The sequence below is a fragment of the Takifugu flavidus genome, chromosome 15 (assembly GCF_003711565.1).
Source record: "Takifugu flavidus isolate HTHZ2018 chromosome 15, ASM371156v2, whole genome shotgun sequence".
Lineage (NCBI taxonomy): Eukaryota > Metazoa > Chordata > Actinopteri > Tetraodontiformes > Tetraodontidae > Takifugu > Takifugu flavidus.
This window is the reverse complement of record NC_079534.1, coordinates 3,043,774-3,070,355: the sequence shown is the minus strand read 5'-3', so window position 1 is coordinate 3,070,355 and position 26,582 is coordinate 3,043,774. Positions and strand designations below refer to the sequence as shown.

Genomic DNA, 26,582 nt, shown 5'->3' with positions numbered 1-26,582 from the left:
TTGGTGCATGACCTCCGTCTTGCTGAGGCTGATCATCAGGCCAAACAATCGAGCTGCTTCTGCAAATCTGTCGACGATAATTTGGAGGTCAGGCTCTGTGTGTGCCATGAGAGCACAATCGTCGGCAAAGAGCGCATCGTGGACTAGCCGCTCTATTGTCTTTGTTCTGGCATTCAGTCTTCGGAGGTCAAAGAGGGAGCCATCCAGCCGGTAGCGCAGGTAGATGCCACGGTCGAGGTCTCGGAGGGCATGGTTGAGGACACAGGTGAAGAAGAGGTTGAAGAGGACAGGGGCAAGGACACACCCCTGTTTCACGCCATTGGAGATGTCGAAGGGCGCAGAGGTGTCGCCGTTTGACAACAAGAGTCCTTGCATGCCATCGTGGAAGAGACGGATGAGGTTGGTGAATTTTCTCGGGCAGCCTAGCTTGCTAAGGACGGACCAAAGTGCCTCTCTGTTTACCGTATCGAACGCCTTGGTGAGGTCGATGAAAACGGCGAAGAGGTCCTTGTGCTGTTCAATGCATTTCTCCTGGATCTGCCTAATGGTGCTGCGGCCAGGTCTAAAACCGCACTGAGTCTCTGGAAGAGCTTCCTCGGAGACTAAGGAGATGAGGCGGTTGAGAATGACGCGAGCCAGTATTTTCCCGGCAATGGACAGAAGCGAGATGCCTCGGTAATTACCACAGTCTGCTTTGTTGCCTTTCTTAAAGATAGAAACAACAGTGGCATCTTTGAAGTCCTGTGGCATGTTTTCTTCTTCCCATATGCTTGTCAGGATGTTGTGGAAGGCTCCAAGTTACTGTACTGTTTCAAAACTGTACACTACTATCCTGCAAATTGTATTAATGTGGGATTTACTGTCAGCATTCAGTGAATTATTTTACAGCAAAATACACACGTTATTGTATTTCTGAGCTCAGAAAACGAATCACTGCGTTTCTTCAGCTTTCTTTTCTTCAAAAAGTAGCTAATTGCGATATTATTGTCATTATTGTGACGGTCAACGCAGACAACTATATTGGTCGGTTGAGGGCGCAAGTAAGCCAGAGATACACGCAGCAGGTTTTGGTTGTTAAAGTTAAATTCATAGCAGGTCGTTCTCCGGTAATTCCTTCCTGCAATAGGCACACACTTATTAAGCGCAAACAGCAGTCGCCTTGTCCAAAAGTATTTTTCCTCGTCAATATACAGCCACAGATGGTTCTAAGTGTCCTCTTTGCGCACGGAGCTGCAGTTATCCGGCTGTGCGCTGTGAAAAGTGCGTGATGGAAAACTGCCACTGTGACTCTGTCATATTTGAGAGGGACACGGGGCAGCTATAGGAGCTGTAATCCTCTGTGGGCCGACACCATCCACCCCTCCCCTTCGCTCTCAAGGGCAAATCGAGGTGCGCCTCCACCGCCGCTGCCCAGCTGCGGGAAAGCGCGCAGCATCCTCACGCACGGAACCTTGGCTCTGCGGGACTGTTGAAGAGACGCTCGAAATAAGTAAACAAAAAAAAACCTCGTGGCTGCTGTCCATGTATGTATAATGTGATCAGAGGACAGAGAGATTTGACCGGATTGGGTCTTTTTTTTAAAAAATTTTTAGGACTGCGGTTTGAATTCATTATGATTATAAGAAAACATGGATTTTGCACGTGGAGTTCGGCTGTTCTTTCGAAATTCCAAAGAAATCAATTCTGGAAGTGATGCTGTAAATCTCAGAGTTTCATGTAAGTAAGGTTTTTTTTTTCTGTTTTCACTTCTTGAAATCTGAAGTCTTCTAATTGCTTGCTTCTGTGTATTTAGGATAAAACTGCACAAAATATTCAATATATGTTAAAACAGACGAATGAAAAATCATACTATGTTAATGTTTATCTAAAAATTAAATGAATATGGTATTTGTCAAAGTTTTCTTAGATATAATTAAAACTGTGCCTTAAATTACTTTTACCTCTATTTTTTTTGGGGGGGGAGGGGTAACCAATTGTAAATATCATGAAAAGATATAATTTTATAAACAGTCTCTCTGAATTCAGATGGGGACATACAGATTACATAAGGACATTTAAAGCCTGTTTTTAAAGCGCTGTGGTGACATTTATGTGGAAATGTGATGAAGTGCCGCCCATATTTCTAATCAATTCAACATCCAAGTCACAGTATGTCCTCAACCTATGCATTTAAGCTATCTGCTGTAATTACATTGAAAGGTTTTTGCCAGAGAACTAGGTCATCAGTTTAGTCTGTGTACCTAGAATCAGCAGCTCGGTGAGGACACGTGTGCACGCAGTCATGCATGTCGGCTCCATGCAAAGACAAAAGTCAGAGGTCCAGTTTCTCCACTCTGATGTTTCAGGAGACCTTTGATACCCCAATGATTGAAAAAAAAACCTAATTACATCACAAATTTAATCAATTCCAAGTTATATATTTGACGTATATTCTACATTTTTCACATTTTCCTGCATTTACTGTAAAATGTGTAGGTAAAAGAAAAGATGAGTGAAAAATAAAAGTATCAATTAAACCAAAAAGGTTGAATTTTTCCAAAATGTTGAAAAAGTTCAATATAGAATACAGATTTTCTATTTGTCTGACTATATATTAAAGATTTAGATGAGCCCTCATTGATATTGTAAATGATGCTCTGCAGCAGGTCTGGAGAAAGTCAATGAAAGCATTTTTAATGTGACATGAACTCCTCCTTATTTTGGGAACTCTTCCCATAGTTTCCAGTTTGAGTCACCAATATTCTGCTTAATTTTGTCCTACACATTGAAGCACTTAACAACCTAAGCTTCATCTCAGGATTCTCTGAAAGTGGTGATAATCGTAGTTCGTGTGTGCGTGAGTATGTGTGTGTGTGTGTGTGTTTGTATGATCGCCTCTCAGTCTAATTATCGTAATTATTTGTAGTTATGAAGGCCAAATCACATCTGGCTGTTCTGGGAATTAAATTTCATTCAATTAAAATCTTCCCCCCTCGCTCTCTGTTATCTAATTCCCCACATTAGTGTTCAGCCAGAGCAAAATGGCAGATATTCCATTTAACTGCAGATTAAGATTATTGATATGGCTGTCCGTTGTGTTTTATTAGGCTGAGTCAAACACTAATGAAACACTACTCCCTCCAGGGTTCATATCCCTTGAAAATGGACCTCAACCAATTTTTACAGGGGATTGGAAACACCTGGATTCAGTATAAGACAGGAGCTGATCTGAGATCAACCTGGGCCAAATAAGCAGATCAAAGCAGATAACTAGCGTCTGGTTGGACGAGCGGAGGGATCAATGAATTTGAGGACAGGAGGAGATGGAAGACTTACACAGCTTAGTCGATATGAAAGGGATACAATGGTATTTGTCTGTCGAAAGGGAACACACCATGTAATCCTCTTTTATGAAATACTTTTCAGTTTTAATAAATTTAATCACTGCGGGAAACAAGGGCGAGAGTTTGTGGTGGTGCCAAGGTTGCTGGTTGTGGCCCTGTTCAGACAGAGATTATATAATCCATAGCAGTCGTTTGGCTTTTTTTATGGTAAGAGCGACTTTAACGGTGCCGAGGTGGCATTTTTAGGCCACTTTAACGCTCAGTGGTCCTTTAATATCCTATTATTATTAACATAAAACTCACCATTCAGAGTTATTTCAGATATCCTCACCATTGTGATGCACTACAGAGCAAATTTTACCTTTTCAGAACTCAAGTGAACATTTCTATATTCATAAAGGCTTCCACAGTTTAAATGGGGTATGCCTTTAAGCAAACCTGTGACCAGAAGGTCGTGGGTTAAAGTCCCCACAGTGGCTTTGGGACCCAGAAGTTCCCCAGAATCCTAAAGTGCTGGTGAAAACCCCAGTTCTGGGCTGCAGAGTGTGGAATTAATCCCTCTGTCTCCGGTCTGAGGCTGCCCTAGTTTAACAGAGGCAGTTGGATAACAGGAAGCTGATGGTCACTGCTAAGGTTAAAACAGTTTTTGTCCCTCGACACCGCCGTCTAATCAGATTCGCATCAGTTCAGCGTGTGACCTTGATGCATCCGTGCCACTATAGAGTTTAATCACGCTGATCTTCTCTTTATAGAAAATTTGACCAAACTAGAATTGGAACACAACTTGGTACAGCAGAACACCACAAGTCAGTAGCCTGTGGCAGCTGAAGCCATAAAAGCTTATAGAGTTGATGCCATATGGAAAAAGATGCCGTTATTTATGTTTAAATCTTATTCGCCAAGTTGAACTGTCAAATGATGCCAACACTTGTAAAATATTATATTCCCACTTCTAAATGGAAATGAAAAGAGCTGATGATTTCCATGATATTACAAGTAAACCAGTCAAGATTAAAGCATGGAGATAATGGAGGGTAGAAATAGACACGGAAGGGGCGGAGACTATCAGACAGGTGAAAATACTGAGGTCACAGGGTCAAGGAAGGGACGAGACAGACGGACATCCTGACAGAAATCTCAATTATAAAGGTTAAAGGGCCAATTCACAGTAGAACCACAGTCCTGATAAAGTTCAGAGGCGAATCAGCGTTTAAAATAAGACCACTAATGACATCCCCCCGCTCCCCATGTGTCTTCTGTCCTCGCTCGCCTGCAGCTGTGAGTAACTTCTAGGACAGGAGAATCAGGATGAAAAGATGGCAGCCATGCTGTTACCAACGGGTCCTGATGGCTTGCGCCGGTTCACTCGCGAATCCCTGGCTGCACTGGAGCGGCGGATTGCGGAGGAGCAGGCCAAAAAGGCCAAGGGTTGCCACAACACTCACAAGTACGCAGACCCACTCAAACCCAGGATCGACCTGGAGGCAGGCAAGCAGCTGCCGCGCATCTACGGCGACGTCCCTCCAGAACTCATCGGGATCCCCCTGGAAGATGTCGATCCCTTTTACTACAAGAACCAGAGGGTGAGATCTTCCCTGTGTGTGTGTGTGTGTGTGTGTGTGATGTTTCGACAGACCGTTCTCGCGGTCCCTCTGATCAGCCGTCACCATTTCAGGCGGCTCTCTGCCACCAGGGCTGAGCGGTTGCATCACTTTAGATCTCTTTTGGGTACAGAAATAGGATTAGTAAGTTTTGATTTGCAGAGTAGATCAGGCTGCTGCCCATTAACGGTCTGCTTATGGAGAGATGGGAGGGGGGAGAAAAAAAAAAAAAGGACGTGGCAGTCATTCTCAGAGTCTCTTTGTTTTGGCATGTGATACACTGCTGGATGGGAGGATTATCCCAAGATAGAAAATAAATAAATAAATGCCACATCTGTTTGGGAACGCTCAGCCCGCTTTGGAGTCGTCTCCATTATCCCGACCGGCCTCGCTTATGGCGTGCATGTGCACTTGCTGCTTTCTTGGAGGCCGAGGTGCTTACGGTGGAGGTTATAACAGGCGGCGGCGGCGGCCGCAGCCTCTCATCCCTCCAGAAAAGCCCCTGGATGCTGTTTTTACTTTCTGTGTGATGTTCGTGTTTCGCTCCTTATTCTCTTTTCTTCTCTCCTTCCTTTGCAGACTTTTATCGTACTTAACAAAGGGAAGGCCCTCTTCAGATTCAGTGCCACGTCCGCCCTTTACATATTCAGCCCGTTCCACTTCCTCCGAGCGATTGCCGTCAGAATTTTAGTCCACTCGTATCCTTTTGCATGAAGGAACAAACAGAGAAAACTAATATGGAAATTTAATGCAACAGGTTGGTTTTCTAGCAGTCGCATCGAATACTGGTTGCAGATGTGACGTCTAATATTTACTGACCTGCTCCCACCCCCGCCGCTGTGGCTTTCTATTGGATTTTTTGCGTAGTTCCAAACAGCTTTGTAACGGTCCTCTCTGGCATCGCAAACCAAATTCCCTCATAAACCCTTGTTTAATCTGCAAAATGAAATAAGAGCAAGGAGATTTCACATCATGTGACAGCAGCCTATTAGTTCTCAGACAGCTGCTTCCCACTTTATATTCATTTGGGATCCTTTGGATCTCTGTCCTGCTATAATATAGACCATAAAATGTTTATTCAGCTGACTCGATCAGATGCATTTGTAGTTTCTGCGAAATTAAAACCGACTTTCACGAGTGAGCCGTTGACAGATTTGTGCTGCTTGAATAATTTATATGAAAGAGCGATGTCACCGCTGTCATTCACCATTCAATGTAATTTCCTTGTACTTTACATAATCTGCGTGTGTTCTGTGTTTAATGCCGTCGGCACGCTGATTGTTTATCCTAATGGCTGCATTTCATGGGATTATGAGAAACATCATGTCTCTATGTGCCGCATTGTTGGCAAACGCAAAAATTCGACCTGCAGGCCAGGGCGCCGTTTCCTGAACCCATTCCCCAGGTTGTTCAGTCTGTTCATCATGTTCACCATCCTGACCAACTGCTTCTTCATGGCCATGTCCGACCCGGCGCCCTGGACCAAGTACCTGGAGTGAGTACCCACAGTTTTCAACAGCTCCCGACTCTGAAACTCTCTGTTCTGATGTGTAACTCTGCTTGGACTTGTTGTTTTGTTAGTGGTGTTTGGAGAATAAGCGGAGCTGTGAGTATATGATGCATGTACCGCAGGATGAGAAAATCAAAGCATGAAAAACGGGTCGATGACATCCAGAAATACCATCATGTGCTTGGTGTTGAATACGCCGGCGAGCTGTCGTCATCCGTGGGTCAAAGCAACGTTTAGCATGCAGCATGCTGTCGGCATCGAAACCCCCAAAATATCCATCCACAACCAACCATGTCTTGGGGTCCATAACCTGCACGCTTGAGCTCACGCACACAACGAATCAGGGGCCTCAATTACCGTCACCACGGCAACCTGTGCTCTTAACAAGAAGCAGGGAGGTTGCTAAGTATGAGGAAGTGGCTGCTCACATTGAGACATAATTCAGAAATGTATTCAGACAACCTTTACGGTTGGTCCTTAATTGGAGTAAACGGTGAATATTTGTCAAAACCTGGGCAGCACTGAAACGGAAGAGCGTTTAAATTTCACTCCTCAGATACGAATAGCTCGAGAAGAGTGTTTCGCGCTATGAATGAGCTGGAAAACCCTTTAAGAAGGAACCGAACTGTGAAAGAGGCACGGTGCATCACATAAACTCCGTCTGGAAGCCTTAAAACCTAAAATACCTGTTTTCTAAGCAGCCATCTTCATCACAAAGATACTCTCTCATGGATTTTAGCAGTGGCTTGTGCAGCGTGCATTCTGTCCTTGTGACCTTGGGACTTCTAGGCCACCAGATTAAAATGCATCGTGGGGCCATTTTTATGATTATGTCGCTACCATTTAAATTTTTTACTCTAAACTGCTCACGCATGTTATTTTACGTTTTTCACTATCCACAGAGAAAAAGACCGACTGGCATCATGTCAGATCATTTGATCAGAACAAGTTCAAATTGCTCATTCTTTTGTCCATCCTGTCTTTGAAGCTGAATTCAGGAACTGAATGCCTTTTTCCCCCTGTGAATATCTTTCAGATACACGTTCACCGCTATTTACACGTTCGAGTCAGTTATAAAGATATTTGCAAGAGGATTTTGCTTAGTGCCGTTCTCCTTTTTGAGGGATCCATGGAACTGGCTGGACTTCACCGTCATTGTCATGGCGTAAGTAACGACGTTTCCGACGTTTACAGCCAGACAACGTGAAAATAGGCGGCATCAGTATTTACTTGCCATGTAAAAGTGTTCTCCGGTCATCTCCGCACACCTGCCTGATAAGCCTGTTGTCGGGTCAAAGGTCTGTGGGCCACCACGGTCTACAATATGATGCTGAAGCAGATTAGACGGGTGACCTTGTGACCCTCTAATACGGCATTGTCCAGGCTATAAGACATTTGCTGTGTTTGACAACAGCAAGATAAAACTCCATTTAGTGCAGGTCGACAGGCTGAATAAACAGTAATTCATGTGTTTTTGGCGAATTGATGGTTTCCACGGCTTATTTTGTCAAGCAGCAGTGATCTGTGCTGCAAAATGGATCAGAAAAGCTAGATTTCAGAAACCAACCTCCTTGTGTTGTGTTCCAGTTATGTGACAGAATTTGTTGACCTCGGAAACGTCTCAGCGTTAAGAACCTTCAGGGTACTAAGAGCACTAAAAACCATCTCGGTCATTCCAGGTAATGTGCCCGTCACCCCGAACCATCTCCCGTAGTTCTCCTAACTCGTCCCAAGCGTGACTTTTCTATCCTCCCCTCCTCTGTGAAGGCCTGAAAACCATCGTGGGCGCTCTGATCCAGTCTGTGAGGAAGCTGGCAGATGTCATGATCCTCACCGTCTTCTGCCTCAGCGTGTTCGCCCTCATCGGCCTGCAGCTCTTCATGGGCCTGCTGCGGCAGAAGTGCGTCCGGAGCCTCGGGCACTGCATCAACTCCTCGTACAGCTCCACCGAGTCTTTCCTCTGTAACAACAGAACCTGGAGCTCCCAGGAGGATTTCCTCAGCAGCGAAGGTCAGCCTCATTAGATGCTTGATGTTAAGCCTGTGCTGTACATCATTAAAGCCTTTTGAGGAGAGCTAGACAATGGGACATTGTTAAGTGCACGAAAAAGAAAACCTACCAGCGCCTGTGCATAAATGCTTCCTCTAGCCTATGCTACATGTACTGTGGACCTTAATGCTCGGCATAGAGGTGTTTCACACCCGTACGTTGTGAGATAGAGACAGATAAGCACATTCTTTTCACTTAAGGCTTTCCTTTCATACTTATCAACGTGCAGGACACATGCTCTCCCACTTGTAAGGTGCTTTTCCAAGGGATCAGGCCAACTTTGGAGGGTCTCCTTTTCTGAATTAAGCCCCAACAATGGCTTTAATCCCAAATACCATATTCTAAAAGTTCATCAGAAAGAAAGCGAGTTTCTTTAGATAAGAAATAACCTTGTGTGTGTGTGTGTGTGTGTGTGTGTGTGTGTGTGTTTGGTGGCTCTGACAGACCTTTAATTTAGAAAACATTCAGACACAAAGAATCCCTGCCCTGTTACTCCAGATGCCGTTAGCTTTAATTTCGTTTCTTCAACTTTCTCCCGTCTTCGTAGAGAACTTTTACAAGATTGAAGGAGCGAAGGATGCCTTAATATGCGGATATGGAAACGATGCGGGGTAAGTGATTGATCACTGCTTTCCCCCCTGGTAATCTATTACATGACTTGTCTGCATAGAATGTCTTCCAAACCCCTGTCAGGTCAGGTGACATCATCAGCAGGGGCGCACACGCAGTTGTTTATGCAGAGAGATGGCGGTAAACGACATCTAAATGTGATTCATGCGCACATTATATAGGTAAAGGAGCCTGTCGGAGAGTGGGGCGTAGTGTGAGAGAGGCTGCACACAAGGCAGCATGTGGCGTGGATAATCACCACGGCTCCACTGGAGCCCTTTCCTGAGAAACATGGAGATGCCAGCTGGAGAGAGGGAGGTCTTTGGAGATTTCATCATCACAAAAGCTTTATGACATGATTAGGTTAACCAGATTGTTGTGGATCACCGCCGCGGTCGCTATAGCGATATATCCTTTAAATTAAGCTGAAACAAGGGTCGATTTTTTTATTTTTAAATAAACCTCTTCCGGTGACCTTTTTTTTTTGTTATTATTCCTGATCAAAATGCACAGCCGAAAGGCATCCAAATATTGCTACTCAGGCTGGGCGCCGAATAATCCTATAAATCCAAATGCTTTTCAAACAAGCACAACAGGAGGACTCTGGTCATGCCAGGCCCAGTTCAAGGGTAATAGTAAACTAAATACCCATCTGTGTGAGTCTGAAATCCTGCAGCTCCCACAAATGGCTTCCATTAGGTGCTCTTGTTAATGATGCGAGATAATGGACGACAGCCACTTTTAACCAAACCAAAAAAAGACTAAATAAATTAATAAGCAGCGGAAATACACAAAGAAATGTGCAGATATAGTTTTGATTACTTTTTGATTTTAGTGATAGCAGATGCTTTGGTCTAAAGCGACCAAGCAACAGAGACCAGCGTGAACAAACTACCACCTTAAAGTCCTGAACTACCGAGTGCAGAGTTCAGAGTTAATAAACTCCTCCCCTGATAGTTTGATGAGTATTTTACAGACACATGGTCATCTCCCAGAAGGAATAATCAGATTTCAGTCAATAATAGGATGTAATGAAACAGGCACCACTTACCTGTAGGAGCTGCTGCTCGCTTCGGCCATTTGTGAAGCTTTAACGGAGCTCTTTTTAATCTTTTTTTCTGTGCGTAATGGCAGTTTTAGTGGCTTTTAGACTGAATGACTGCAGGATTAATCTCTGCGTGCCCCTTTACTTTTTTAACTTTGCTCGGTCGTCACCAAAGAACACGTCAGCTTGATGTCAAATTCCAGGACCAGGTTACATTAATGACTCAGTCCTGTCAGGTTATGGACTAAAGCTACCCGGAGGACTTGCGTTTTTGTCCGTGATGATGGAGAAAGTCGACACTTCCCGAGGCTCGCTGTAGAGACGGGCAAGATATTAAGCAGGTCAGGACGGAGGACGTAAAACATAGAGGATGCTTAATCTTTTGAGTGTATTCCAACAAGTAATCCCTGAGTAGATTTCCAAATTAAAGCTTTGGATACGTTGCGATGTCACACACAGTCGCACACAACTACAAGGAAGTGTGGTGGGGTGCATGTGCACACGCACACACTCATCTGACAATATTAAACAGATGCATCAAGTTAGGCGGGTAGCAACCGGACGACAATGCGCTGCAACCTTCGTTCGTCCGGGCTGGGCTTTGATCCTAAAGCCACTGTGCATCGCTCAACTTTTGCCCTTTGCTGGAGGGATGCAGGCGTGGAACCCCCCCCCCCCCCCCCCATACGCGACAGATGGTCCTCTCAGCTCCGACACAAACTACAGTAGATTGATTACGCGCTTTGCAGAATTCCATTCATTGTTGCTCATGCTGTCTACACAGGATTGCTCGTAAAACAGCGCCTTGAGATGTGATTTAATGTATTTTCTTCGTTCGTTTTGCGGAAATCACCCACTATAAATATCCTTGGGTATCTGACATTGGTGTTTTTTTCCTGATTTAGACGGGCAAAAGTTTCCGAATAATCACAAAGCAGTTGAAGTCAAATACTTGTTGAAAGGGCGGGAATTCTCGAGGGTAGAAGAGTACCAGGAAATGTGCTGCACAGAACGTTATGTAAGCGCTCCCTGATTTGATTAAACAGTCTGGTCTTCTCTTGTGGCCAAAGTGCCACGCCATCAGTTCCTCCTGCGGGCCGTGAATGCGTGGAGGTCAGATGGGCTCCTGTGGCGAGGGCGCGTCCCGGCGGAGCTCAGAACGGGGTCACTCCATCTTGGGCCGTTAATCATTGGGTTACTCCCAGTCTTTCCTGCAACAATCACAACTTAGTTCTCTCAAGTTCTCCGAAACAGATCACGAGACCTTCGGGTGCTCTGTGCGTGCTCTGCCGACACGGAGCGACAGGAACGAACAGATTGGCGATGAGCTGAGCAGTGCGGCGGGGAGAAGCAGTGGCCTGGCAGGAAGATGCTGCTGGTCACACGCAGCCTCCTCTGCCCCCACTGTCAGATATTAGCGACCAGTCAGCTTGGTGAGACCTACAGCTGTTCTCACAGCAGCGCTCCGCCGCCCAGCTGTTTCCCGGCCATTACGAAATTATTCCCCGCTCAGATTGACATGGCAGAGCAGTTTGTTCTCCGCTGCCGGACTTAAATATTTGCTGTAATAACGCCACGGGGACAATGAAGATCAGAGCGCAGAGCTGAGCAGTTTTTTTGAACGGCAATTTGATATCCATCTGGCTCGATGTAATCCCCATCACTCTAGTCCATTTTAGTGCTCCAGCCTGGAACAAATTTCAAGAGGGCTCTTCATCATAGGGTTGATAGCAGCGCTTGTGCTTACCAACTCATCTGCTTCCCCACACATCAGAGTCAAAGGCCACAGAGCCACATGTAGATACCGGACACATTATAACCCCAGGAGCCTGCACGCCACGCGGCCATCTCCGCCCCAGCTGTCTTAATGATTTGATTGCGCAAAAGCCTTTGTTTATCATTGTTGTCCCAAAATCACCTGCCCTCTGCTTTCCAACCACTTTTGCACTTGCAGGAAGTGTCCAGATGGGTTTGACTGCCTGAAAGTAGGACGGAATCCAAACTACGGCTACACCAGTTTTGATACCTTTGGATGGGCTTTTCTGGCGCTCTTCAGGCTCATGACACAAGACTGCTGGGAGAAATTGTTCCACCAGGTGGGAAAAACCCAAGATTCTCGCGGGTTATATCCAAATTTCTGAACAATTAGCTCATGACAAGATCCACTCAAAGTACTTAAAAAAATGTGTAAAAATTGCCATTATATTCTGAGATACCTACTAGGAGTAGCATGCTATCAGGCTAGCACTGAATAAAATTAGACTTTTAAGAGTGATTTTAGGATTTAAAAACCAAAACAAGAAAATAAAAGAAATAACACGAAACAAGTTTTGTTTGTTTTGTTTTTTTTAACAGGTTTTCTTTTCTCCCTGCAGACTTTGCGCTCAGCTGGGAAAACATACATGGTTTTCTTTGTTTTGGTCATCTTCCTGGGCTCTTTCTACCTGGTCAACCTCATCCTGGCTGTGGTGGCCATGGCCTATGAGGAGCAGAACCAGGCAACGATTGCTGAGGCCTGGCAGAAAGAGAGGGAGTTTCAGATGGCCATGGAGCACCTTCGGAGGGAGCAAAGAGTGGGTTGAATGCGGACACGGGGGGAATATTTTCCAGCACCTTCTCAAGTGCAAATTGGTAATTCTTTGCATGTCCAGTTGGCAGCTAAAAGACAAGCGCAGGAGACGGACTCGGTGTTGTCTCCGGAGCTTTCTCCGTTTTACCTGAAGGCAGGCAGCATACGTCGGAGCAGCAGCAGAAGAAGAAGGTCACACAGGACGCTGTCTGAGGAAACGGCGGGGGAAGCTTCAGAAGAGAAGTTTGACGACCCAGATGAGCCAATTGTACATCGCCCGACCTTTTATTTCTCTCCTTTGGTCGTGGTTTTCTCAGCTAATCCACCTTCTGTGTGTCTGCAGCCTCCTCTGTCCCCCCTTCCGGCCCACCCTCTGCTGGCCACGCTCTCCGCTCATCCTCTCAGCACGCGGAGAGGAAGCCAGGTCAGCATCTTCAGCTCTTTCCGAGCTCGGATCAACTCCGAGGCCGACTTTGGGGACGACGAGTACAGCGTCCACGGGGACGCCTTCAGGAGTCGAGCCAGTTCAATGGCGACACCTTGGAAGAGAAGGACGGGGAGCGTGCGCAGCCACTGCTCCCAGATCCTCAATCCCAGCCTAAATGTGAACGGCAGGCTCAACATCTCTCTGGACCAGAATGCTGTCACCACCCTGGGCCTGCACACGCCCACGTCCATTCCTGCTCCCAGCATGGAGCGGGTCAGAGAAGACACAGTGAGCGACACCACCCCCATACTGGCTCCACCACAGCAATAACAGTTCATTTGAATAAACAGCCTGTGCTTTCTGTCTGGCAGAGGCCCACCCATGCAGAGGACGCAGCTGTCAGGCCTCTTCTGCAGCCGTCTCCGACAGTGACCGAACCTCCCACAGTGCACAGGAAAAGAGGGCTGAGCTCCGTCAGCTTTCTCAGCGATGCCATGGACGGTGGGTCCAGATTAAAGTCTAAAAACGTCCTTTCATATGTTTCTGAATACTCTGGTTTAGCTGCATGAACAATACTTTATTCTTATATACTATACTTCTATTCTTATATACTATAATACTATATAATTCTAAATAACTAAAGATGAGATATCCTTTTTCCTAATTTCAGAGATTTACCTGTGTACAAAGGCGCTAGTTTAAATCCAGATTAGCATGCTAACATGTAGCATCAGAGGCCAAAGATCATGCCCGTGTGGATTGAAACCTACTGTGTTTGAAAGCAAAAGTGATTTCTTCAGCAAATTACAATAATATCTGTGTGCAGAGTTGGAGGAGTCCAGGCAAAAGTGCCACCCCTGCTGGTACACGTTTGCCAAGAGGTACCTGATATGGGAGTGCTGCCCCTGGTGGAGGCAAATTAAAGAGTGGGTGAAGCACATGGTGATGGATCCTTTCCTGGATCTGGGTATCACCATATGCATTGTGCTGAACACCCTCTTCATGGCCCTGGAGCACTACCCCATGACTGAGGAATTCAACACTATGCTGTCTGTGGGCAATCTGGTAAGGGCTCTTTAATGACTGGGGCGGGCCAGTTTCCAGCACACGGACCACTTCATTTAAAGTGTTGGGTTAAAAGTGACTGAAAGCAGAGACGAGAGAGGAGGTGCTTTGATGCAGATAATGTGTCTCTATATCAGGACGTGGAGTTTTTTATAGCCAGTGTTGAGCAGGACAAACGAGGGCGCGTTGACTCGTTAGTGTGTTTGCGATTATTCCCTCATTATGCGCCTACCCCCCCGCCCCCCAATGAAAATTGTTGATGAAGAGCAGTAGTTGCATCTCCTGACATGTCTTTCACCCGTCCGTTTGGTTTGTAAGGTGTTCACTGGGATCTTCACAGCCGAGATGGTGCTGAAACTGATCGCACTGGATCCCTACTACTACTTCCAACAGGGCTGGAATATCTTTGATGGCGTCATCGTTTGCCTCAGTCTGATGGAGCTGGGGCTCTCCAACGTAGAGGGACTGTCTGTCCTGCGGTCTTTCAGACTGGTAACATCAAAATCACAATCTTGCAAGGTGAATTCTGACCGACAGCGATGAACTCTCACCTCCATTTCTTCGTCAGTTGCGGGTTTTCAAGCTGGCGAAGTCGTGGCCCACCCTCAACACCCTCATCAAGATTATCGGCAATTCTGTGGGCGCGCTGGGGAACCTGACGCTGGTGTTGGCCATCATCGTCTTCATTTTCGCCGTGGTGGGAATGCAGTTGTTTGGGAAGAACTACCAGGACTGCGTGTGCAAGATCTCCTTTGACTGTCAGCTGCCCCGTTGGCACATGAAGGACTTCTTCCACTCCTTCCTGATCGTCTTCAGGGTGCTGTGCGGCGAATGGATCGAGACCATGTGGGACTGTATGGAAGTGGCTGGACAGCCTCTCTGTATCCTGGTGTTCATGTTAGTCATGGTCATCGGGAATTTGGTGGTAAGAATTAAAGACATCCTGAAGTATCTATCTATCTATCTATCTATCTATCTATCTATCTATCTATCTATCTATCTATCTATCTATCTATCTATCTATCTATCTATCTATCTATCTATCTATCTATCTATCTATCTATCTATCTATCTAGCAAGGTAGTTCAAGGATGAATACATAAAACAAATCCTCCACTGCAGTTGTATATTTTACCTTAAGCAGTCTGTTTTTTAAGCAGATTATTTGGATAATAAAATGACAGTTTAGCTGTATTTTTATTTTCTGGAGCAATAGAGGACAGACAGGGGAAGCTGAAAAATAATAACAGTGAAACCGTTTAGGTCTTTTTCTTTCTTTTTTTTTATTGGATTTGCTGACAATAACAAAGTGCACAAAACGACAGGGGAGGTCCGACGGGAGAAATCCAATTGCGCATCGCTGCGACCAACTGTAACTGCTCAAATCCACATGATGATGTCAGCGGTAATCAGGGATTACGTGGTACCAAGGAGGATTGGTGTTTCCATATTATGGCGACCGGACATCCTTAAACAGTTGCCGGTGGCTCGGGGTGCTTCTTAAAAACCCCTGTGTTGCAACAATACACGGGTCACGAGGAAACAAGTTGTGTCATCGTGGTCATCTTGCAGATTAGCATTAGCAGCCTCCCTCCTGAATCATGTCTAGCCAACATATAAACCATCTGTTTCCCCCCTTAGTAATACATGTATGTATAGAGAGGGAGATGCAGAAGCAGAAGCACGACAGACATAATCTGAAGTTGTTTATCTGCTGCTAATGAAGATTTAGAGGTCCAGCTGTGATCTAAGGTGCGTTCACAAGCTCTGCAGCTACTCTGGCAGGATGTAATGCCACTTGCAGAAAACCGGTTCCGGAGGGAAAATCTCATCCGACAGGGCTGATGCCACTCTCCGCCATCGCAAGGAAACGTATATTTGATTGTCCACGCATATGGCGACTTTCTGTCCAGCTGTGTCCTGCAAGCTAATGTTAATAAGAACAGATTAAAAAAAAATCCCAGGAAACGCAGACAGCTGGCAGTGGTAGAATTATGATAGAGTGGCATCAATAACACATTTGTTTTCAAACGATGACTGCGATTATGTCTTTATCGCTTCATTATCGCCCCATTAGACACTTATTACATGCTAATTATTCACATATTTCCAATCCGATGCTCTGATATTTCTGTCTCCGAGCACTCTTCCATGGTTAGAATAGCGCAGCATAGCAAGAAGGTTGCAGGCTGGTCAGTTTGCCCGGTCTCCCTGGGCCTGTGTGGGGTTGATTGGCTGCCCTTGTGTTCCTGTGTGAGCGTGTCGGTCGATGGTGTGTGAGCTTTCTGTGGGTGACAGACGACCTGTCCGCTGTTCCTTTCTAAGACTCCAGCGCTGATTAGAAATAAGTGGCGGCGAACAGATGATAGATGGATGGAGAACTCTTAAATATCTGTAACTGCTGAGAGGACAACTGATTTGTATGACTGCGCATTTGTAACGTGCACTCAGGATGCTGTAAAACATGGTTATTGATGGGGACTCGTTACATTGGGTGTTGTCACAACAGTAAGATGGCAACATTTGAATTTTATAATGCTTTTGATTTAATCAGCCGCTCTCCCAAAGTAGAATCAGCAACCATCTAATCTTTGTCCTGACTTACTCGGTAGCTAGAGCTAATTAATCCACTGAAGTATGGGGTCAAAATTAGTGAGTTACTGAGTCAGTTTGTAAAAAATAAAACAAGAGTTGATGCTCAATGTAAAGTTGAATTGTCTTTGGAGTCATCATGACCGACTCCTGTTGGGTTTTTTTTTTTTGGAGAGCAAAGTAAAGATCCCGAAAGTGCTCCTTATAGAGTCTAATGGACAGAAAGCCCCTCTGCACTTGAATCATGGGAAAGCTGTTTATCCGTAGGATTATCCAGGCTGCTCAGGGGCGAGAAGGTCGGAGGGCGTTCATCACTAATCATCCGTTCATGCTCCCCATCTCTGACTGATCCTTACCAACTGTGCCCAACACACACACACTCACGCTTGCAAACATACACACTTAAGTGTACGGAAATGGCGTCAGTGCTGCTGCTCTCTAAGCTAGGAGGCAGATTGGGGTTGGATATTTGGTAACTTGACTTCAGTGTAGTGGAAAGCACCCAGCGCCATATGTGTCTCAGAATCTGGTGGGAATATGACATTTCCAGAATATTATTCCGCATTAAGTGCACATCCTCTTGCTAGGATGAACAGTTTGATGCTGAGCACGGGGCAAACACAATGTTTTCTGTGATATTCAACAGGTGTTGAATCTGTTCCTGGCCCTGCTGCTCAGCTCCTTCAGTTCTGACAACCTCTCTGCCCCCGATGAAGACGGCGATCTGAACAACATCCAGATCGCCATCGCCCGAATCACCGTCGGCGTCTCCTGGCTGGTCTCAAGCGTCACCAACGTCTTCAACCGCAGAATCAAGCACCGGAAGCCGAAGAGCCAAGAAACTCATCAGGCCGTTAAGCTGGTCGTAAACCACGTGGAATGCAACGGCGGAATTTACGGAGAAAAGTACGTCATACCAGAGGAGGACAGTTACATGACCAACCCCAACCTGACGGTGATTGTTCCCATCGCCCCAGGAGAGTCCGATGTGGAGTTCCTGGAGGAGGAAGAGAATTCTGACACCTCGGATGATGAAGACAATAAAGAGGTACGTGGGTCATCGCCATCGATACTGTATGTGTGGGCTCACATTGGAGCACAAAAGACTTATGGTTTATTGAATTCTTGTCATGTTAAATGACATTTATATTAATTTATTCTGGGGGCTTCTTATGTGTTTTGGGCTTTGGCTCAAAATTTGCTGCAACTATTCATAATAAAGGAGCATTACTATGTTAGACTATGACAAGATATTGTTGGAAGTGGAGTTTGTGCCACTTGTTTTAGAAATATGAAGTGTAGCCTTGGCGCTGTCCTGTGGGTGTGGGTTCAGGTGGAGGTAGTGACACGCCTGCCCTGCCTGACAGGCAGATAGCATCAGGCCAGATGTGGAGCCGGCCCCTGCAGAGTAGATTACGCAGACACAGCTGAGCTTGCTTTGCTTTTTCCCTGCCGCCCTCCACGGGCTCCACATCATACCAGAATTATGCACCCGGGAAAATGGAAATAAAGGCTTATGGGAGCTTAACTAAGCCTCAGGATCGGCTCAGAAACACTTTTTCAGTGCTTTGTTAAATAATTGCAGATTATTTCAATCAACTGCTTTGTTCATTTAGGAACAATATATATAATGTCTATATAATATCTATATAAATATAAACCAAACTTGCAAAATTCAACAAAGCATCATATATTTTTGCTCCTAAATCCTCCCAGTGGTATGATGTGGTACTGCAGCAAACAATTCAGTATTAAGTTGCAGTTTGGAACATTTTCTCTATTAAATGCTCTGTTTCACCTAGTTCTTGGAAGTTTTTAAATTCTAATTAGACTCTTATCCACCCAGGAGCAGATCAGTCTGTCTGAGGGCAGCACAGTGGACCTGAGGAAGCCTGGAGAAGAGCTGGACAACTTCTCAGAACTGGCTGAAGAGAGCATGGAGCCGGAAGAATGCTTCCCAGAATGTAAGTCTTTTAACACCACACTATTAATCTCCACACTTCAAAAAGTTTGTGATCCGAGCTCCTTTGCTTATTCCTCCCCTCTTAGTTTGTGTCAGACACTGTCACTGCTGTCATATCGACGTCACCCGCGGTCTGGGTCAGGCCTGGTGGAGGCTGAGGAAAACCTGCTACCAGATCGTGGAACACAGCTGGTTCGAGACCTTCATCATCTTCATGATCCTGCTCAGCAGTGGAGCCCTGGTAGGTGGCGCTAGCACCTGTTAGCAACACTTTTAACCGCCAAGGGGGTGATTTTAACAAACTTTCTGCTGCATTTTACTGCTTGTTTGCTAACACACTCACATGCTCCCAACCCTGGTCTGCTGCAGGCATTTGAAGACATCTACATCGAGAAGAGAAAAGTCATAAAATTGGTTTTGGAGGCTGCCGACAAGGTATTCTCCTACATCTTTGTGCTGGAAATGTTCCTCAAGTGGATTGCTTATGGCTTCAAGAAGTATTTCACCAACTACTGGTGCTGGCTGGACTTTCTCATTGTGGATGTAAGTGACCCGAAAACTGTGTGACTGTGTATTTTATTTTTTTTAAAAACTGCTTCAAAAAAAGGAAACATCAAGGAAAGTGCTGGTGAACGTCATCTTAATCACAGGGAAACGCTTATGTACATCTGCAGCGACCATAAACGTGTTGTCGGCTTATCTTAAACAAGCCCGACCCATGTGGCGGAACCGCGGAGATCACAGAACAGCTCTTTTTAGAATGTTACGATGTTACGCCGCATTCTGCGAGCGTTTGGTGCAAACTGTTGGGTCAGATGGATGTAGCTGTGTAAGTCTGTAGTCTTCCAAAGTACTGGGGGGGGGCATCGGAGGCCTGACCTGACCTCTGATTTCACCCGCTGCTACACAGGTCGCCACCGACCGCTCTATTGTTAGGGTAAGTTGTAGATAGCCGGTCCCCCGGTGAGTATGGACTCAGATTGGACTCTTGCATCCGCATCCCAAACTCTCGTGTTTCTTCACTCGTAAGTGGATTCTGCCGCGATATCAAAAGCCACCGTCCTGTTTCCAAAGCGGAAAATGACCATTTTTTGGCGCCAATCTCTCAACTCAGGACCTTGGCTTTCATATCAAAAGCAAATGCATGTAGACGAAGGTTTATCTACAGAAGATCTTTTCCCGCAGCATTTTGAATCTTTTAACGTGTCGATTCGTTCAGAAATACTCAGGAGTGCTGTTTTTTTATGCCTGCTCTTCAGAACTATGTACATGATGTTTGTCCCGATGAGATATAACTTTCTCTTATTGTGTTTTTCTATTTTTCTGTGGGTACACTGGAGCCAAACACATCTCTGGTTTAGAAATTTTAAAAAAAAATATCTTCTTTAGATATATATATATATATATTGAAAAATCTCATGCATAAATAGACTTTTATAAAGAAACCCACAGGACCTCCTTGGTCCAAATTTGGTTTTCATTAACTTATTGGACAAATTGGATACAAATTTGGCAAAGATGGATACGCATTCTTTATAAAAATCCCTCTATTTGATATATATACATACCGTATTGTGTATGTATATATAGCTGAGGATGCACGTATGGACACTTGTCTATATGTGCATACTTGTCCGTGTTTTGTCACCATCTCTCATCCCATTTTCATTCCTAGCTGCCACCCAAGGGTCATTCAACAGCGGAATGCCATTTGTTTTGTTTTGGGTGTAGAATAGAGTGGACGTCTAAATTTGCTTTTTGCAACAACCTAAATTTATAACTCAAAATTCAAAAGTCTTCCTAACTGTGGAATGCCCCATAATACACAAAGAACTCAAACAATTTTGGCTCTTTAAATGTTTTGATTTTGTTTCTTTTTTAATTAAAAAAAAACCAACCTGTGTTCCAGTTTTATATGCAGCTCTCTGACTTCTGGGATCATTTTTATTCTGATTGTGACATTACTAAAGTCGCTGCTTCTCCAATGTTGACGAACTAGAACTGGTGCATCCGATGTCACGTCATCTCGAGGTTTACGATCCTCTTAATATTTCACACAGGTCTCTTTGATAAGCCTGGCTGCAAATTCACTGGGATATTCTGACTTTACTGCCATCAAGTCTCTGAGGACGCTGCGAGCTCTGAGGCCTCTAAGAGCTCTGTCCAGATTTGAAGGCATGAGGGTAAGATAATCATTTTTTATCATTTATAGGCTATTTATCATCTATTTAAAGGACTTTATGATGAGCTGGATGGTTTTATATTTGTTTCGGAGCGATGCGAATTTCCTAACTTGCATCTTGTGTGTGGATCACCAGGTGGTGGTGAACGCCCTGATCGGCGCCATCCCCTCCATCATGAACGTGCTGCTGGTGTGTCTGATCTTCTGGCTCATCTTCAGCATCATGGGGGTCAACCTGTTTGCCGGTAAATTCGGCAAGTGCGTGAACCGGACAGGCTTCATTCACAGCGTCTCGGTGGTCAACAACAAGTCGGACTGCCTCGCCATGAACGACACCCAGTTCTACTGGACGAAGGTGAAGGTCAACTTTGACAACGTGGGAATCGGCTACCTTTCCCTGCTGCAAGTGGTGCGTTTTCACCAAACCCTTTTTTTACCACAAGTTTTTCCGCGACTAAAACCAGTCCGGTAATGTTGCGCAATGTCACATAACAGGCGACGTTTAAAGGGTGGATGGAAATAATGCACGCAGCCGTAGATTCAAGAGGAGTGAGTATGACCGTCCGATGGCCCGGCTGGTACAGATGCCGTGGTAACCACATAGCTTCCGCGCTCTTTCAGGTGGAGGAACAACCAATCAGGGAAATCAACATCTACATGTACCTGTACTTTGTGGTCTTCATCATTTTTGGCTCCTTCTTCACCCTCAACCTCTTCATCGGCGTCATCATTGACAATTTCAACCAGCAGAAACGAAAGATGAGTATCGACGGCACATCTGGGAGGCGGCTCAGATGCTGTTCTGTCAAAATAATGCTTTCTTTTTTTCTCGTTTTGTACTTAGGTGGACAGGACATCTTCATGACCGAGGAGCAGAAGAAGTACTATAATGCTATGAAGAAGCTAGGCTCCAAAAAGCCTCAAAAGCCAATACCGAGGCCAACGGTATATGAATTCAAGTTCATCATCCTGGCTGAAACTATACCTGATAACGTGACGAGCATGACTCATTTGGCTGCTGTCTGTCCTAGAATATCATCCAAGCTTTCTTCTTCGATCTCGTGTCCAAGCAAGCCTTTGACATCATGATCATGATGCTCATCATCGTTAACATGGTGACCATGATGGTGGAAACGGACGAGCAGTCCGAGCACATGGAGGCCATCCTCAACAAGATCAACCACGTCTTCATCGTGATCTTCACCACCGAATGCCTCATCAAGATCTTTGCCCTCCGCTGTTATTTCTTCACCATTGCATGGAACATCTTTGACTTTGTGGTGATTATTCTCTCAATTGTGGGTAAGCAGAGGCGCGCCGTTGACTATTAGCTCAGCCAGAAGGTTTGAAAGTGTTCTGCACATAATCAAAATCATTTTCTTTGCCGTTCCAGGGATTGTCCTTGCAGATCTCATTGAGAAGTACTTTGTATCTCCAACCCTGTTTCGAGTCATCAGACTGGCGAGGATAGGACGTGTACTTCGACTTATACGTGCAGCCAAAGGAATAAGGACTCTCTTGTTTGCCTTAATGATGTCCATGCCAGCTCTGTTCAACATCGGCCTCCTGCTGTTCCTCGTCATGTTCATCTACGCGATATTCGGCATGGCCAATTTTGCTTACGTGAAAAAACAGGACGGGATTGACGACATGTTTAACTTTGAGACCTTTGGGAATAGCATGATCTGCCTTTTTCAGATCAGCACATCAGCAGGTTGGGACAACCTTCTGAGTCCCATAATGGCCAATTCCCCAACGGAGTGTGATGTAAACTTTGTCAATACGGGCACCAACACCCGGGGGAACTGCGGCAGCCCTTCAATGGGCATCGCTTTCTTTGTTAGTTATATTATCATTTCCTTTCTCATTGTGGTCAACATGTACATAGCTATCATTCTGGAGAATTTCAGCGTTGCCACCGAGGAGAGCACCGAGCCGCTGAGCGAGGACGACTTTGAAATGTTTTACGAGGTTTGGGAGAAGTTTGACTCTGAGGCCACGCAGTTCATTGAGTTTTCCATGTTGTCGAACTTCGCCGACACCTTGTCGGAACCGCTCCGCATAGCCAAGCCCAACATGATCAAGCTGATCTCAATGGACCTTCCCATGGTCAGCGGGGACAGGATCCACTGTCTGGACATCCTGTTTGCCTTCACCAAGCGCGTCCTGGGGGAATCGGGCGAGATGGACGCCCTCAAGCAGCAGATGGAGGAAAAGTTCATGATGACCAACCCTTCGAAAGTTTCCCACGAGCCCATCACGTCCACCCTGCGGCGGAAGGTGGAGGAAGTGTCCGCCACCATCATCCAGAGGTGCTACAGGAGGCACCTGGTGCGCCGGCAGATGAAGCAAGCATCTCACCTCTACAGGCAGATCAATCAAGAGACCGTGGTGGACGTGGAGAACGCACTGGAAACGGAGGGACTGATAGCCTCCATGATACAGCACTTTGGACCAGTGGAGGTGGAGGTCCTAGAGACGACAGCAGATACTGAACTGTCCTCACCACCTTCCTATGAAAGCGTGACCAGGGCAGGCAGCGATCTCTCGGAGGTAATGAGATCCATTTCGAGGGACACCGAACAGGAGGACCCAGGTGAAAACTATGAGGAAACGTTCCTCTGAGACTCGGTCGTGTAGCCAGGGCTTGTGCGGTTTTTGCTTTGTTTACAGCAGAGAGTAGAAGACAGGGTTTTATAAAGGCTGTGGAAATATGCAATACTGTAAATTAGGTCACAGCCTCTGTTTCCAGGTTTGTTGCACAGTCAGAAGCTCCCTGAAACAGCTTTAGCGGTCAGTTTGTTCACCCTGATACACATCAGAAATACAGTTAACACAGCAACAAGACCTTCTGCCCATTAACTTCAGATGGCGAATTTATGTAATAACTAAATTTGTGATGCAACATCTATAGGGATTATTTTTGCTTACAAGCATTGTACATAATTATCTCAACCTGCTGTCAATCATTTTCCAACCAAAACAGCAAAAGAAAAAGTACTTTTTATGGAGAATGTGGCTACCTCAGGGTCCTGAGACAAAACAAACCTTGTTCACCTCTATTTTTTAAGCACCTGTAATTGTAAAACCTGTTGTTTTCAAGCAAATAATCGGTGTATGAACCAATATTTTTATACTGACTGCACCTGTTCGAGCAATTTGGAACATTTGTTCGCTGTAATCGTATAGGCAAGCATCTTATAAGAGCAGTCACCCCAAAAACAAACATTACTGAGCGCTAATGTCAAGGAAGAGATAAATGTTCTTGTGAGTTGCTAATTTTTTAAACCAAAGCCTCCATTTGCTCAAGTATTATAATTCAAATTCAACCAAAACGTGATACCCCCCCCCCCCCCCCCCCCCCCCGATTTTAATCATATTTCTCCACTTATATGCACTTTTGCCCGCATATCTTTAAAACTTAATGTATACATAGAAAAAAATGGCAAAGTCAAATTCTTCTGTCGAAAATAGCAGCAAGTTTCGCTTACATGCACATTGACAATGAAGGGCTGTGTGTATTAATAAATCCCCAAACTATGTGCCTGTTTTTGATTGTCGTCCGCACACTGAATCTTTACGAACGATTGAACTGAATCTGATGGACATGGGTTCAAAGAGTGCTTCTTTTTTTTTAAAAAAAAATCTGTAAAGGATTTTGAGGCATGTGTAATGTATGCAGAACTACTTTCTAACTATTTTTTTGTAATGTATTTATATTTAATCATAGATTGATGGCCATGACAAGATATGCTACGTGTATATTCACATTACTTTGTTGATTTTTATATAAAAGACTTTCCTTGATAACCTGATTGTCTGTATTACATTTGGGTGGATCGTTGCTTGGATTGTCTTATTAAATAGTGATAAAAACCCTTTGATAACTGTTTTCCAATTTTCACAACGTTTCACATTAGATGTTGGGGATGGGGGTGGGGGGTGAGTACCGTCTCAAACGAGGAGACCTGGTTATCTGATGTGACCTCTTTGCACGGCCAGGCTCTGTTAAATCTCTCTCTCTCTGTCCCCCCTCGCTCTCCTCTCTGCATATAAACCCAGAACAGATGTGCCAACCTCTGTATGTTAAAACGGAGCATCCTCCACCCAAACAAATGCTGCCACGTGATTAATTGCCCTCGTAATCTTGGTCCCCCCCTTTTGGAAGATTTAGCCGAGTTCGCTCGCAACATACTAAAAATGTTGTGACAAATTCAAGTTGATATTTGACCAACAGCATCAGCAAGGGTGCCAATTTGGATTTAGCCCCGAAGAGATTTCCTCTCTGTGGTTGTCATGGTGGTCAAATCCAACTCTGACCAGCTGGGATGGAGAGATAATCTGTGTGTGTAAAAAAAGGAAAAAACAAGCAATAGAAAAAAAAATCACTTGTTTTAATTACACATACGAACAAGCTCACACACAATCTCAGTGTCAACGCCCGCTTACACACACAGTTTTGGTAGGGGTCGTTCTCGCAGTAACACCACAAACGCACGCCACACCGGAATTTAACCTTTGTGCACTTGCACCCCAGAGAGACGTGACTGGAACAAAGTAGACTTTGGTAACTGATCTGATGTTTGTTCATTTGAACATGTGGCAGAGATTAAAGCTCTGTGAGAGAGTTCAAACATTTTAAAAAAGATTAAAAAGGCACTATGTCTAATTACAAAACGGAATGGCCCATATTGAAGCACTGCAATGCATTAAAGATGTCTGCATAGCATGACGATACTAATTTGCCACTTATTATTTATTTTGTTGCACATCTCCCCATAATATAGTTATAAAAGCAAAAAGTGTTATTTAGTTTATTTATAGCTATTTATTTGTGAGCTGGACATCAGATGGGCTAATCAAATTCAGTTTCATTACATTTCCCCCGGTGAATGTTGAAAGAATGATAGTGATCAGGTCTGGGGGCGATGACATCATCAAGACCTCGTGGCGCAACGGTAGCGCGTCTGACTCCAGATCAGAAGGTTGCGTGTTCAAATCACGTCGGGGTCAATTTATTGCAACTCTTTTAATTAACTAGCAATTGAAAATTATATTTTCAAGGCTAAACAGTTTTTCATTGTACAGTTCGTTCAACATTGGTTACCAAGTAAGGTTCTAAAAATCACATTAAGAGACAAAATAGTCTTGGAATTCAACAGTCTGACAAAGAAAAACCCATTGCATTGTGGTGGTTTGGGTGTCGTTTTAGTTTCGATACATGCTGAGAGTCACGTTTATAATTATTTAAAATGTGCATTTTAATAACAAATTAGATAAATAAACTCTGCAAGTGCTATCAATTATGTAGTCTGTAAATTGACATGTTTCAATAAAGTTTTGCATGGCCTCGCGGACACATATTAACGTTATTACCGTATGTAGGTGCTCCCAAGCACGAGATTTGGTGATGGGACATCGAGCGTCTCATTGCTATTTGGTGGTAGATGAGGCATCCCAACATTCTAGAAAGCGTCTTACTTTCTCACCATGAGCCCGTCATTGAACTAATCTCCATCTGCTAATATATTTGTGTCCCTATTCTTTCAACCACTACCCACAGCCCACCTTACCAGCTTTAGCCAATATTTTGGCCTTTCACTTTCTCTCGTCGATGTGGCTGAACAAAATCCTGCATGTGATCACA

At 44.8% G+C, this 26,582-nt stretch overlaps 1 protein-coding gene, 1 long non-coding RNA gene and 1 other non-coding gene across 6 annotated transcripts; 2 read left to right on the top strand and 1 right to left on the bottom strand.

The window, feature by feature from the left end:
• The first annotated feature begins 756 nt into the window (after positions 1 to 756).
• On the top strand, positions 757 to 24,745 carry scn12aa (sodium channel, voltage gated, type XII, alpha a). Of its 4 annotated transcripts, XM_057057585.1 has the most exons (27): positions 760 to 1,716; positions 4,600 to 4,906; positions 5,504 to 5,622; positions 6,330 to 6,419; positions 7,471 to 7,599; positions 8,022 to 8,113; positions 8,202 to 8,444; positions 9,031 to 9,094; positions 12,092 to 12,233; positions 12,513 to 12,710; positions 12,789 to 12,974; positions 13,050 to 13,421; positions 13,505 to 13,634; positions 13,960 to 14,198; positions 14,517 to 14,690; positions 14,767 to 15,123; positions 17,437 to 17,838; positions 18,637 to 18,754; positions 18,840 to 18,994; positions 19,123 to 19,296; positions 20,814 to 20,936; positions 21,072 to 21,344; positions 21,431 to 21,484; positions 21,557 to 21,694; positions 21,776 to 21,880; positions 21,967 to 22,237; positions 22,329 to 24,745. In XM_057057585.1, exons 2-27 carry the CDS (start codon positions 4,640 to 4,642, stop codon positions 23,558 to 23,560), a joined length of 5,847 nt encoding a protein of 1,948 aa, XP_056913565.1. In that variant the 5' UTR covers positions 760 to 1,716; positions 4,600 to 4,639; the 3' UTR covers positions 23,561 to 24,745. The 4 variants fall into 4 exon arrangements, with proteins under 4 accessions (XP_056913562.1, XP_056913564.1, XP_056913563.1 ...); XM_057057584.1 differs by having other exon boundaries at positions 758 to 1,716; positions 21,431 to 21,694; XM_057057583.1 differs by having other exon boundaries at positions 759 to 1,716; positions 21,557 to 21,880.
• Positions 24,577 to 26,565, bottom strand: LOC130539328 (uncharacterized). Its single transcript, XR_008954086.1, has 2 exons — positions 26,312 to 26,565; positions 24,577 to 25,276 (listed from the first exon to the last, which is right to left on the bottom strand). It is a non-coding gene; the product is annotated as an uncharacterized LOC130539328 (long non-coding RNA).
• Positions 25,877 to 25,948, top strand: trnaw-cca (transfer RNA tryptophan (anticodon CCA)). Its single transcript has one exon. It is a non-coding gene; the product is annotated as a tRNA-Trp (tRNA).
• Positions 26,566 to 26,582: the final 17 nt, after the last annotated feature.

Bases quoted from the DNA above. Each gene is read 5' to 3' on its own strand.
- scn12aa (XM_057057582.1), top strand. From the start codon at position 4,640: ATGGCAGCCATGCTGTTACCAACGGGTCCTGATGGCTTGCGCCGGTTC. The intron at 9,095-12,091 runs GTAAGTGATTGA...TTGCACTTGCAG, and splicing joins GGATATGGAAACGATGCGGG to GAAGTGTCCAGATGGGTTTG. The intron at 18,995-19,122 runs GTAGGTGGCGCT...GGTCTGCTGCAG, and splicing joins TGCTCAGCAGTGGAGCCCTG to GCATTTGAAGACATCTACAT.